Source organism: Arvicanthis niloticus, chromosome 26 (genome assembly GCF_011762505.2).
Source record: "Arvicanthis niloticus isolate mArvNil1 chromosome 26, mArvNil1.pat.X, whole genome shotgun sequence".
NCBI lineage: Eukaryota > Metazoa > Chordata > Mammalia > Rodentia > Muridae > Arvicanthis > Arvicanthis niloticus.
Genome location: NC_133434.1, coordinates 27,785,489 through 27,798,452, shown reverse-complemented (window position 1 = coordinate 27,798,452; position 12,964 = coordinate 27,785,489). Strand labels below are relative to the sequence as shown.

Here is a 12,964-nt window from a genome sequence, read left to right as displayed (position 1 = left end):
ATCTCCCTAAGAAAGGGAAACAGAATAGTTATGAAAGGGAGGGGGTGGGACCTAGAACAGGAGGATCAAGTGGGGAGTAGAAGGAAAGAAAGAGGTGAGGGAGAGAATGTATGGAGAGACTTCTAAAATAAGAGCCATTAAAGGGTAGTATGGAAATCTAATACAGTAGAATCTTCATATGTAGACATATATGAAGTCAGTCTAAAGAAATTGCCAAATAATGGGGGAACACAGAGACTGAAGCAGCATGCACAGAGACTACACAGGTCTCCATCAGATGGGCCTCTAGAGCTAAAAGGAGAAGTGAACACATAACGCAGAAGCAATCAATTGTTAACTTCTTCCAAATGAAAATTTAGTTTCCTTCAAGGGAGTCTCATTGGGGAAACAAACTACTCTTAAGGATGCATGCCCAACAGTAGATAGCCAGGGCCTGACATATACAGAGGCGGATGCTCACAGCTAACCACTGAACTGATCATGGGGTTCCCAATGGAGGAGTTAGAAGACTGACGGAGTGAAGGGGTTTTCGGCCCCATGGGGAGAGCAACAATACCAACCAACCAAAGCTCCCAGGGTCTAAACCACCAGCCTGGGAGCACATAGGGAGGGACCCATGGCTCCAGCTGTATATGTAGGGGAGGATGGCCTTGTTGGGCATAGGTGGGAGAGGAGGTCTTTGGTCCAGTGAAGGCTGGATGCCCCAGTGTGGGGTAATTCCAGGGTAGGGAGATAGGAGTGGGTGGTGGTGAGTGGGGGCATATCCTCACAGAAGCAGGAGGAAGGGGGATGTGATAGGGGGTGTCTTGGGAAGAACGGGGAAAGGGATAACATCCGAAATGTAAATAAAATATCCAATAAAAATTAATTTCAAAAAAAGAAAATGAACTCAGTGTCATCTGCGGAGGTTCCTTCCTTGTCTCACACTGTAATGTCGGAGCTTTTGTTTTCCTTAAAAAAAAAAAAACAAAACCAAAAAACCCTCAACTCCTCTCCCCTCCCCTCCTCTTCTCTGTAGGTCCTTTGCCTATGTACGAGAGAGCAGGTCTGTTTTTTGTGCATGCTCCTAGGCTCGTTTTCTTCTTGCTCAATTCTGATGTGTTAGTTTTTATTTTATTTTATTTTCTTCAGATGCGTGTTTACATACTGATCAAGTTGTATTATATATTTATGAATACACACATGCATAAATATACACACATATAAATTAAAGTAAAAAAGGCCCTGAGTTGAGAGAGAATGGTGGGGCCGCGTGGGAGAGGTTGGAGGAAGGAAGGGAAATGGGGGAGGTGAATGGAGTATAGTTTCAAACAATCTATTATTAAATAAAAAGGGTAGGAGATGATGAGTTTAATGACTATATGTTTATATTCTGATTATGTTTCCCCGTCTCCACCCCTCCCAGTTCTCCCCTACCTCCTGGCTTATCAGATCCATTCATTTTCTCTCTCTTATTAGAAACAGGTTTCTGAGATACACAGGCATTTCTTTGTAAAATTGCACATCATTTGAGACATAGCATACCTGAATTATCAGTTGGGCAATGTCTCTTGCCTTTTTAATATTTATTTGTTTGTTTATTTTTGACTATGAAGCCCTGGCTGATGTGAAACTCACTATGTAGACTAGACTGGAATCCAGTCTGCCTGCTTCTGTTTCCCAGATGCTGGAATTAAAGATACACAACACCACATCTAGCCTTAGTATCTCTTACCACTTTTTAATAATTAGCTTTATTATTTAAAATTATACTCCTATAATTTCCCCATTTCCCTTTCCTCCCTCCAACCCCTCCCATGCAGCACCTGTGCTCTCTTTCAAATTCATGGCCTTTTTCTTTGTAATTTTACACACACACACACACACACACCCACACACACACACACACACGTGCATGTATGTATATTCCTAAATATATAAGTACAACTTGCTCAGTACATACACAATCTCAGGGCTAACCATTTGGTATTGAATAACCAATTGGTGCTCCAAGCCCTCTGAAAACCTGCTAATTTCTGATGTTACTGTTTGTATCTAATTCAGTTATTTATTTTTTACTGAAAGGCAACTTTTTTACTTTTTATGTTAAAATACACTTTTTGAAACAGTCTGTCTCTTTTTTTTTTAAGATTTTTTTTTTTTTTTTTTTTTTTTTTTTTTTTGAGACAGGGTTTCTCTGTGTAGCCCTGGCTGTTCTGGAACGCACTCTGTAGACCAGGCTGGCCTCAAACTCAAAAATCCACCTGCCTCTGCCTCCCAAATGCTGGGATTAAAGGCATGGGCCACCACTGCCTGGCTAGATTCATTTATATTTAATCTATGGGATTATACTGTTGCTGTGTTCAGACACACCAGAAGAGGGCATCGGATCCCCATTTACAGATGTTTGTGAGCCCCCATGTGGTTGCTGGGAATTGAACTCAGGACCTTTGGAAGAGCAGTGCTCTTAACCGCTGAGCTGTCTCTCCAGCCTGAAACAGTCTCTTTATTTTATGTGCTTTATTATCTAAACAAGTTTTTTACACAGTATTTTAAATTTTTCCATAGCAAATTGCAATTACTATTTTTTAAAATTTTATTTATTCACTTTACATCCCAGTATCAGCCTCACTTCTCGTCCTAGTGCCTCCTCATGCAGATCCTTTCCCTATTTTATCCCCCCACTACCCACCCCATAATTACCCCCCCCCCCTTACCCTAACCCTTACCCCATCCCAGCACATCAAGTCACTGCAGTGCTAGATACATCCTCTCCCACTGAGGCCAGACAAAGCAGCCTAGTTAGAGGAATGGGATCCGCAGGGAGGCACAGATTCAGGGACAGCTCTAGTTGTTGGGGGACCCGCATGAAAATGAAGCTGTGCACCTGCTACATATGTACATAGGTCCAGCCCATGCTTGCTTATTGGTTGGTGGTTCAGTCTCTGGGAGCACCCAAGGGTCCTTGTTAGTTGATTCTGTTGATCTTCCTGTGGAGTCCAACATTTACTGTGCTTTAATTTGTGATATACCTTCTTTAAAGTTATTTATTTTTTCTTTTAATTTATACTTTATTTCTGTCTTAATAGTATATCTTTATCTGAATATTAAAATTTCTCCCCATTCTGAAAAAAAAGGGGGCGGGGCGGGCATGGTGGCACATACCTTAAATCCGGTACTTGGAAGGCAGTTGCAGGCAGATCTCTGAATTCAAAGCTAGCCAGTACCGGGACAGCCAGAGCTATACAGAGAAACCCTTTTTCCAAAAAAACGATTTTCTCTCCACTCTGTGTTTTACAGTATATGTATGCATGTACATATATATAGTTGAACTTGCCTGTGTATACATCAGAGGCCAGAGGTCAGTATTAGGAGTCTTCCTCTGTTCTACATTTTATTTTTTTTTGGAACCTGGAGCTTGCTGTACCTAGGTTGGCAACTAGCAAGCCCTCAGTATTCCTGTCTCTGTGCTCATCTCTCACACTCCCCAGTACTAGGTCATGTGATCATGCCATTTTTATACACTCATACTGCTGTGCTGTTTTTATGTGGAAGCTGGGTTTGAACTTAGGGTCTCATAGTTGTACAGCAAATCTCCAAAGCACCTCCATTCTTAATTTTTGTCTTGAAAATGATAATTAAGTGATAATATTTCAGTTTGCTTATCAATCAGTTAATTTACTTAGGTCTTCCTGTAACTGGTGCTGTTTGCACAAGCTGATATAAACATACTGCATCCCTCCGTTTGTTTCATAGGAATGTCATTTGACTCTGTTGACATGATTGCTGGTGGTCTGTGTAAGGTTGACTCTGTTGACATGATTGTGGTGCTGTTCTGTGTGAGGCTAGACGTGATCCAAGCACCTTGCTTGTTGCCACATCTTACATTCAAAGGATGAAAGCAAAATGCAGCCTAACAGGCTGAAGCTGTGGCTAATAGAGGAAGGTTTGACATGGCATTTAGTTGTAGGGTAAACACGTTAATGAAACTTTCTAAAAGTTCAGTTCTATTCATGTTTAGCCATGTCAGCACATCTCTACAATTCAGTAATGAAAACAAAGTGGTTCATTTAGAGAGAGGAAACAACTTGCTTGAGCAGGCTCAATACAGGACAAGGTTACACATAAATATATATTTCAATATATAAAAATGTTACTTTAACCAATGCTATTTTATATCCTAGGCCGGATCCATGGCATGCCAAAAGGGTATACTTTAAGAAGGGAACCAGTTACTTAATTTGCATTTGTTTCTTTAAACAAAAGTAACATCTTTAGGGAGCAGTTAGATGGTTAGTCTTACTTATGTGTGGTGGCATCTTGTGATCTGAAGTTGCTTAGACTGCATCTCCTAGTGTTGGCATTTGGAGTGGTTTTGGTTTGAACACTTGGGTACTGTTTTATCAAAATGATATGCATTGATTTATGGAAACATAGAATGAAAATGTCATTTGTTCTTTAGGGAATGCTTAATGTTCATTGAGGTACCAAGTACCTGAAGCCCAGATATTCAAAGATAAAGTAGCCTTACCCCTTATTATTTATGCTGAGAGGAGGGATAATTAAACCTCTCCTCTTGTAGGCATCTTGATTCTAGAAAGAATGGTAGTTTGGGGATGAAGGTTTGCTCTGGATGTTTGTGGGAATGCTTGGAGTTAACCCTGAGAACTTGAAGACTGTCTTAGAGAAGTTCTGATTGACAGTTCAGTAATCATACAAGTGACATTCTAAAGTCTCTAAACTTAATTCACTTAAATTTTCACTGCTTTGAATGAATCATGCCATAGTTTTGTGTGTAGTTGTTTTCTTAAATTACTTTTCTCTGTCAGTTTTATTTTTATCAACTGATTTCATATATGAGACACTTTTTTTTAGATTGTACTCCAGATGACTTATTACTAGTTGCTATGCTTTCAAAGTTTTTTTTCTCAGAATGCTATATTTTTTGGTGCTTAATGAACAATGGTTTTATTCAAAACTGCATATTAAAAATAAAAAAACCCCAAAACCTTAGTCCTAGTCTACAAGTAGTTTTTTGTTAAAACTGACCTTCCAGGAAAAAAATGGAATGCTAATGCAAAAATCAAAGTTAATTTTGTCCAGTTCCTTGTATTATTCACTTACTGATTTACTATCACATAAACTTACCAAATTTTAAAACCACTGTAAACATTTTTTCTTAAATCCTCATTATTGTACTGAAAAGGTACAGCCCAGGACTGGAAGATATTCCCAGCTCATCAGTATTCTTTTTATTAATTGAATGTTTACTGTGCACTTTTTAGTTTTTCTATGTGGCTATACCTACAGGTTAATTACATTTTCTCTACTTTTCACTTTAGTTTCTCCTCCTCCAAACTTGCCACTAATTTGGGTTGAGAAGCATTACTGTAAGGTGTGAGGCTTAATGCTTCTGGGAAAGAATGGGCACTTTTTGTTTCCTCTTCTGTATATTATACTCCACTAACAAAATGTAGCTCATACAGCAGCTTACTTCATTTTCAAAAGAAGAACTGAAAAGCTTTTAAATAAAAATGTGAAAAGACTAGTGTTCATTGCCTGTGTGGCTTTAAGAAAAGGTTGTTAAAAACATTCCATTTTAGACTCCAAGTCCTCCCGAAGCTCAGCCTGGCACAGTGGCCTGTGACTGTGGCCACAGCCAGGCCTCTCAGTGCTCCACGGATGATGCACTTTTCTCAAGCTCTTTATACACACTGATTAGGATTTTCTTTGCAGTTATCGCTGTGACGATTTTGTGGTCAATGACACCAAGCTGGGCCTGGTACAGAAAGTGAGAGAACACTTACAGAACTTGGAAAAGTGAGTAGTGGGTCCTGGAAAGGGGAGGGGCCCCTCAGAGTCACTGAGTGGTGTTTTTTGTTTGTTTATTTTTTGTTGTTTTGTTTTTGTTTGTTTTTTTGGAGAGTTTTATAGCCAGCATGATATGAATACAATTGAAATGCTTATAAACGAGGGCTGGAGAGATGGCTCAGTGGTTAAGACCACTGATTGCTCTGCTAGGAGTCCTGAGTTCAATTCCCAGCAACCACATGGTGGCTCACAACCATCTGTAATGGGCTCTGATGCACTCTTCTAATGTGTCTGAAGACAGCTACAGTGTACTCATATAAATAAAAAAATAAATAAATTTAAAAAATGCTGATAAACAAGACTTGGAGTTAGATATCTAAACTCTGTCCATATTTCATTCAGTATTTATTGTAAACTGTATTCAAAGCCCAAGAGCTTATTTTTAAATGACTACTGCCCGCAAAGTTACAAGCTGATTCCAGTTCATTCACACAGAAGAACTTGGTGGCTGCAAGGAAGCAGCATAACAGAACACTAAGATAATTATAGAAATGTTTGGCATTAGAAACTTTCTGCTGAATTGAAAATCGTCTTTGAAAGACAGATTTCTGTATTATTTTAAGAGAAGTTAGGTTCAAATGTCTTGAGTGTGTACTTTGCAAATAAACCACAGCACAGAGCCTCAGTTTTTTCTTCTCCTTAGTAAAGAAGTTCATTGAACTTGAAATTACAAGGAGCTGTAGATGCTTTGTGCCCTGAAAGAAATTAAATTGATGTGAAGACTTATTTTGTTATAGCCAAATTGCTTATTCAGATAAAACTCCCTCACTGAAATGGTAAATAGAAACCCACGTGTTGAGAACCATTAGTCTAGAGGATTCTACTATTTTGAGAATAACTGAGAATAAAATATAATAATTTATATTTTGAAAAACCAAATGTCTTTTTAACTATCTGTTTATATTTTAGTAGTTCAGCTTTTACAGCTGACAGGCACAGAAAAAGAAAATTATTGGAAAACTCATCACTAAACAGCAAGTTATTAAAAGTAAATGTAAGTAATTAAAATTTATTCTTATGTCTATTTGTTTGTCACAGCTCCAACAAGTGCTCTTTTCTTTTTTTCTTTTTTTTTTCCTTTTCCTTTTTTTTTTTTTTTTTCTTTTTGGTTTTTCGAGACAGGGTTTCTCTGTGTAGCCCTGGCTGTCCTGGAACTCACTCTGTAGACCAGGTTGGCCTTGAACTCAGCAATCTGCCTGCCTCTGCCTCCCAAGTGCTGGGATTAAAGGCGTGCGCCACCACCACCCGGCACCAACAAGTGATCTTACCTGTTACAAATCTATCAAGTGTGCCTTGATTTAAAGTGTTTTGAAGAATTTTTTGCTACTTATACATGCCCTCCCCACTCCTTTTTTGGACAAGATCTATGTAGCCTTGGCTATCTTAGAATTATTTATGTAGACAAGACTTTCTATATGGGTAGACCAGGCTGGCCTTAAACTAAAAAATCAGCCTGCCTCTGCCTCTGAGGGCTGGGATTAAAGATGTGGCCCACCACACTCTGCACACCTAGTCCAAGCAGATGACGCTTGGTGCTTATTTAGGCACTTCTGTGTTACTCTGAGAGATCTTTCTTTCATTAGGATTGTTATTGCTTTGATAAAACGCCATGACCAAAGCAACTTGGAGAGGAAAGCATTTGTTGGGCTTACACTTGTACATCACAGTTCATCATTAAGGCAGTCAGGACAGGAACTCAAACAGGGCAGGATCCTGGAGGCAGGAGCTGATGTCTGCTAAGGCCATGGAGTGGTGCTACTTATTGGTTTGCTTCCCATGGCTTGCTCAGCTTGCTTGTAGACCCCAGGATCAGGGGTGGCCTCATCCACAATGGGCTAGGCCCTCCCTCATCAACCACTAAATAGGGATATTCCCTACAGGCTTGCCTACAGCCTGATTTTAAGGAAGTCATTTTCTTAATTGAAGTCCCCTCTCTCAGATAACTATAGTTTGTGTCAAGCCGACATAAAACTGTCCTGCACAGTTCCCAGGTTCTATTGGTCTGAGCTTTTGGTAGTTTTGTTTTTTGTTTGTTTTGTCTTGCCTCAGGGCTTCATTAATGTAATTTCACCATGAAGTATTCATCCTCGTTTTGGAAACTACTCATAAATTAACGGATTTTTAAATGGCTCAGCAGTATTTTTGCCTTGCATTTAACTCTTTGCTGTCACTGAACATGTGCTTAAAGTCTTAAGGATTTTGTAGAAGTAGCTAAGGTGCTCTCTTAGCCATCTGAATTATAGGCAGAGATCTTTTGGGTTGGATTGGAAACAATGCCTCAGATATCTTCAGATGTCTTGGGACATTTGTGGAACTAATCAGAAAACCAAGCCTCTATCTTTTAAGAAGTTCAGGTAGTATTTTATGGTTCATGCCCACTGCTAAGAAAATATCTTTCAGTTGAGTATGCTTTTCAGTTAAAGTTGGGGTTTACATGTTTGATTTTTCTATTTATACTTTTAGTAGAATCTTGTAAATGCACTACCTTAAAATGTATTTCCCTGGTTTTTTTTTCAATCCATGGTACTTATTGATGATTATTTTCTTAGAGACAAATGCTAAAATAAAATATCCATGCCCTTACATAGCCTAGAAATTTTGTCTGAAATATTCACTAGGCAGAAAAGGGGAAAGGAATACTTCCAGTTAGGCATGGTGCTGGAGTTTCAAGCAGAAACCTTGACTTAACTTAGATGTTTGAAGTAGCTAACTGTCCTTGGCAACACTGATGGCTTCCTCTTCCATGTTACAGGGAAGTACGACTGCCATCTGTGCCACAGGCCTTCGGAATTTGGGCAACACATGTTTCATGAATGCTATCCTTCAGTCACTCAGGTAATGAATGCTACAGTCAGGTTTTTAACGTTACAGCTTGGGAGCAAAGGCTCAGTGTTCAGAGCCTGTTTTCTGCCTCTAACTCTAGCTTCTGTGTTTTTTCCTCATCAATAAAATTGGGAAACTAACTCATACTTCATAGAATAGGAGGGAAGATTTAAATAATGCAATTTGTCTAAAATTCTTCAGGCGTCTTTTGTTAGAGAATTACAGTTGGCTCTTGTCTTTTGTTGCTTCGTGAATGGCCACAGGAGGGTCAGGATACCTTCTCTGTGAAAGGTGGGACAGCAAACATTTTAGGCCATGTATATATTTCTCTCCTGTTTTATCCAGATCTCAGCTACTCAGGAAGCTAGGGCAGGAAGATGAGCAGCTTAAACCCAGCTTGGGCAACATAGACAAACTCAACTAGAGAAAGAAAAGATACTTAAAAAAAAAAAAACAAACAAAAAGACCCCTTCATTGAAGACATAAACGTTCCCTGGCTGGGGGATATGTCTGGCCCATGGGCTTTTAGTCTGTAGACTGAAGGTTTAAAGCTTATTTTAGCCACTAGTCATGAGAACTTTAGAGTGTAAGAGAGTGGTAAAACGAACGTGGTCAATAGGGCTGACTTCAGTAGAAGAAACTATTTTGAAATTTTATACTTTCAAACTTTAATGAGGCATCAGAGGCTGGAGTTAGTGATCTTCTGGAGCCACACTCCAGACAGAGCAGAGCCACACTGAATCTGCCTTAAAGGTTTTGTCTTTCACTCACTTGTTCTTCCTCAGAGAAATTCTAGTTAATTTGTCCCTGTGATCTTATATAGTATGTCTAAAAGTTATGGTTGGTTTCATGGTTTGTTTTATTTGAGGAAATTATTTTATTGGCTACCTGGAAATAGGTACCCTAAAAAGAGAGGGTAGCTCAGTGTAGTTCAGGGCATAGCTCAATTGATAGGGATCACGTGACGTACACATCGGACCCCCGGTGTGATCCTCAGCATAAGCCTGTCACATCAGCATGGAGAGTGAGCCAGGAGCGTTACAAGTCTGAGCTACCACACAGGAGGTTCAAGGCACGAAGGTGGGATAAGGAGTGAAAAGAAAGGGGGTGAGGAGGAGGAAGAGACAGGATAACCTACTATGGAGGGGAATCCCCTCAGAGTTGTTTCTGTGCTGTTTCTTGTAGTGAGGGAATTGCAGTGAAACACACGGTATTGGGTACTGGATAATGAGGCAAGCGACAGATCACATTTTGAAAATTCTTGTATAGATTTTGTAGAACCTTTGTTTTACTATCCTTTAAATTCTTTTCTTTAAAAAATAATTTTCTTCACTTCCTTTTAAAATAGTAACATTGAGCAGTTTTGCTGTTATTTCAAAGAACTGCCTGCTGTGGAGTTAAGGAATGGAAAAACAGCAGGAAGGCGAACATACCACACCAGGAGCCAAGGGGACAGCAATGTGTGAGTTATCAGAAATGTCCTTTGTGGCTTTGAGCTGCAAAACAAATGAGTCTCTCTGCTGATTTTTATATTTGAACTAATAAGTAGATTTTATAAACCTCTTCTTAAATTGCATTAACCCAGCCCATAATCTTAATAATCGTTTAAAAAAAATTCCTGCTATTATAATGGGAAGGCTATTTTAGCACTGCACCTGAGTCTTTGCAGGCATCTGTATGTATGCACAGACTTTCAGGTGTGGACATCTGTAGGTGTCACTAGTTATCCTAATCTATCGGTCTGACAGTGTTTGGGTAAGCCTATTCGGGTAATAACATTAATAGTCAATTTGAGTTAATATGGGGGGTGGTTATAAACAGAGTGGTTATTGAAGACCAGTTTATATTCAGACTCAGAGCAGCTTTGCCCTTCTGGGGTTCAGAAGGTCTGCTCTGTTACAGTAGAAGCATAGTGTGTCTTTTCCTTCCTCTTACAGAAGCACAGGTATGACTTAACTGTCTGTATGTATGCAGTGCTTTTTCTTCTTGCCTATTTCATTCCCCCACACAACCCTTTCTCACTAGTTTTGAAAGGTCAATTTATAAGACACTGCCTTGCCTCAGTGACTGAGAGAGAGGGAGAAAAGGGAGAGAGAGAGTAGGAAAGAGCATGTTAGAATATTGGCTAATGCAGATAGAGCCTCGATACGGAGAAGGAGTCATTTGGTATGTGAAGGGAGTTTTGTTTGGTGACAGTATATAGAATGAATGAGAAAGTACCTGCATTTAATGGGGCTTCTGTCATGTCAGAGACAGCAGTGAAATCAGAGAAAATGCATATGTGCAAAAGTTAAGCATTTGGTGTTTTAGTGTTACTTGAAATTTGGTTACAGCCTATGGAAATTGCCTCTGGCTTATTTGGCCAAAAAATAATTTACTGCAGAACAGTTGATAAGTCTACATCACTGGATGTGTTGAAAGTCAGAACAGAGCTAATACCATAGCCATAGTCATTCAGAGCTGCCCTGTAAGGACACTGTGGACTCTTCTGTCCCTGGATGTGGGGTGGTGCTTGCTTCCTTGTCCATCTCCAAAGAGTCTGGTGCTGTGTCTGCTTTTGTAGTGTTACTTACCTCCTGCTACAGACTGTGTTCATTGCTCCAGCTGCAAGGAAAGCTAAGCTAGCATCTTGTGGCTGCTAGGAAGCGCCTACTAGCTTACAGGCTGAGAAAGAAGCTATTCGGCTGTCTGAGGTAACATCAGTCAAGTATCCAAGAATGGTTGGTTATACTGATAGATCTAGGGACTGAATTCAAAGTGTATCAGTTTAGCTACATGCACAGAAAATCATAATTAACTGTAACTTAAATATCCATGGTTTTAGTTTCTCATGTAAATTTAGAGGTGATCTGTCAAGGACTATTTTGCAAGTCATTAGGTTTCTTCTTGCTCATCTTTTAAATTTACTTAGTCCTGGTTAGGGGGATGCTACCATTACTAATATGTCCTACCTCTGAGAAAAGGAAGGGATTGATAAGGATTACTTTTTTTTTTTCTGAGGAAATTCTCCCAGAAGGTGGTACACTTTTGGGTTTTTATTCTAGGAGTTTATATGATTGATAAAAAATATGGGGGTTCTGTGAAAGAAGTGAAGCTGGTGGGGAGAGCAGAGGGAGCGTGGAACAGTAGAAACTGGAGAAGCTTTGCACATAGTGAGTTTGAAGTGACCAAGAAGATGGGCAGTAGGAAGTCCCTGTCAAAAGTAGAATAAAACTAGATAAAGCAGTCCTGAAGGCCTGCCGTGGCGGGCCCACCTTTAATTCCAGTAGAAGCAGAGGAGTGAGTCTGAGGCTGCCTTATCTCTATGGCATAAGTACTTTGCTTGTAAATGATCTACTGCTTTACTGTTTTACATGTTTTCTTTAAATTCTGTGAACAAAATGATAGTACCTTGACACACTCAAACATAACTATATGGCTAAAAATGAGTTTTGTCAACAATGCTGCTGTTTATATGAGTTTTTGAAATGCTCTTACATAGCCATCAGGCTTAGTTCAGAAGACTAAGTCCTTGGAATTTTTCATTTTTTATTATGTGTCTTAGTCGAGCCGTATGTGTTGAACTAGTGGCCTTTTGGAGATGTCAAAGCTGTCATCTTTCCTTCTATTCCAGGTCTTTGGTAGAAGAGTTTAGAAAGACACTGTGCGCTTTATGGCAAGGCAGCCAGACTGCATTTAGTCCTGAGTCTTTGTTTTATGTGGTCTGGAAGATCATGCCTAACTTTAGGTGAGTATTGAAGAAGGGCGGGCGCTGAAGATGTCTGGGTCCTTTCTGATGCTGCTCAGCACTTCCAAGGCTGGCAGTACTACAGGTGCTCTACGCAGAGTTAGATGAGCGAGGGACTGAGTAAACACTGCGTATTCAAAGTCCCCTAGTGAGTAGCCCATGTGTGCTAGGAATATGTAATGGACGATCAGAGTTTCTTAATTTTTTTCAAGTCTTTTTTTTTTTTTAAACTTTATTTTTATATCCATTGGTGTTTTGCCTGCATATATCTCTATGTGAGGATGTCATAAGCTCTGGAACTGGAGTTACACACAGGTGTGAGCTGACATGTGAGTGCTGGGAATTGAACTTGGGTCCTCTGAAAGAGTAGTCAGTGTTCCTTACCGCTTAGCCATCGCTCCAGCCCTGACTCTTTCAAGTCTCATAGAGAAGTAATTGACACTGTGTACTACCTTCTTATTATCCCACCCTAAGGAATAAAGTGAGGGCTGGGGCTCAGCAGGTGAGCACTAGCCTGGGATGTGTGAGACCTCGGCTCAGTCTGTACTGCTGCCGCACACATAG

The 12,964-nt window shown here is 39.8% G+C and overlaps 1 protein-coding gene across 3 annotated transcripts in view; it reads left to right on the top strand.

Annotated features, from left to right (window-relative positions):
• Usp3 (ubiquitin specific peptidase 3) overlaps window positions 1–12,964 on the top strand; it is a 79,499-nt gene that overhangs the window by 37,813 nt on the left and 28,722 nt on the right. For 2 of the 3 annotated variants that reach the window (XM_076925372.1, XM_076925374.1), the window contains exons 4-8: window positions 5,716–5,799; window positions 6,760–6,844; window positions 8,603–8,685; window positions 10,022–10,135; window positions 12,287–12,400. In XM_076925372.1, coding sequence (XP_076781487.1) covers window positions 5,716–5,799; window positions 6,760–6,844; window positions 8,603–8,685; window positions 10,022–10,135; window positions 12,287–12,400 — 480 coding nt within the window. The remainder of the gene's footprint in view (window positions 1–5,715; window positions 5,800–6,759; window positions 6,845–8,602; window positions 8,686–10,021; window positions 10,136–12,286; window positions 12,401–12,964) is intronic. The other variant, XM_076925373.1, reaches the window with a different exon arrangement.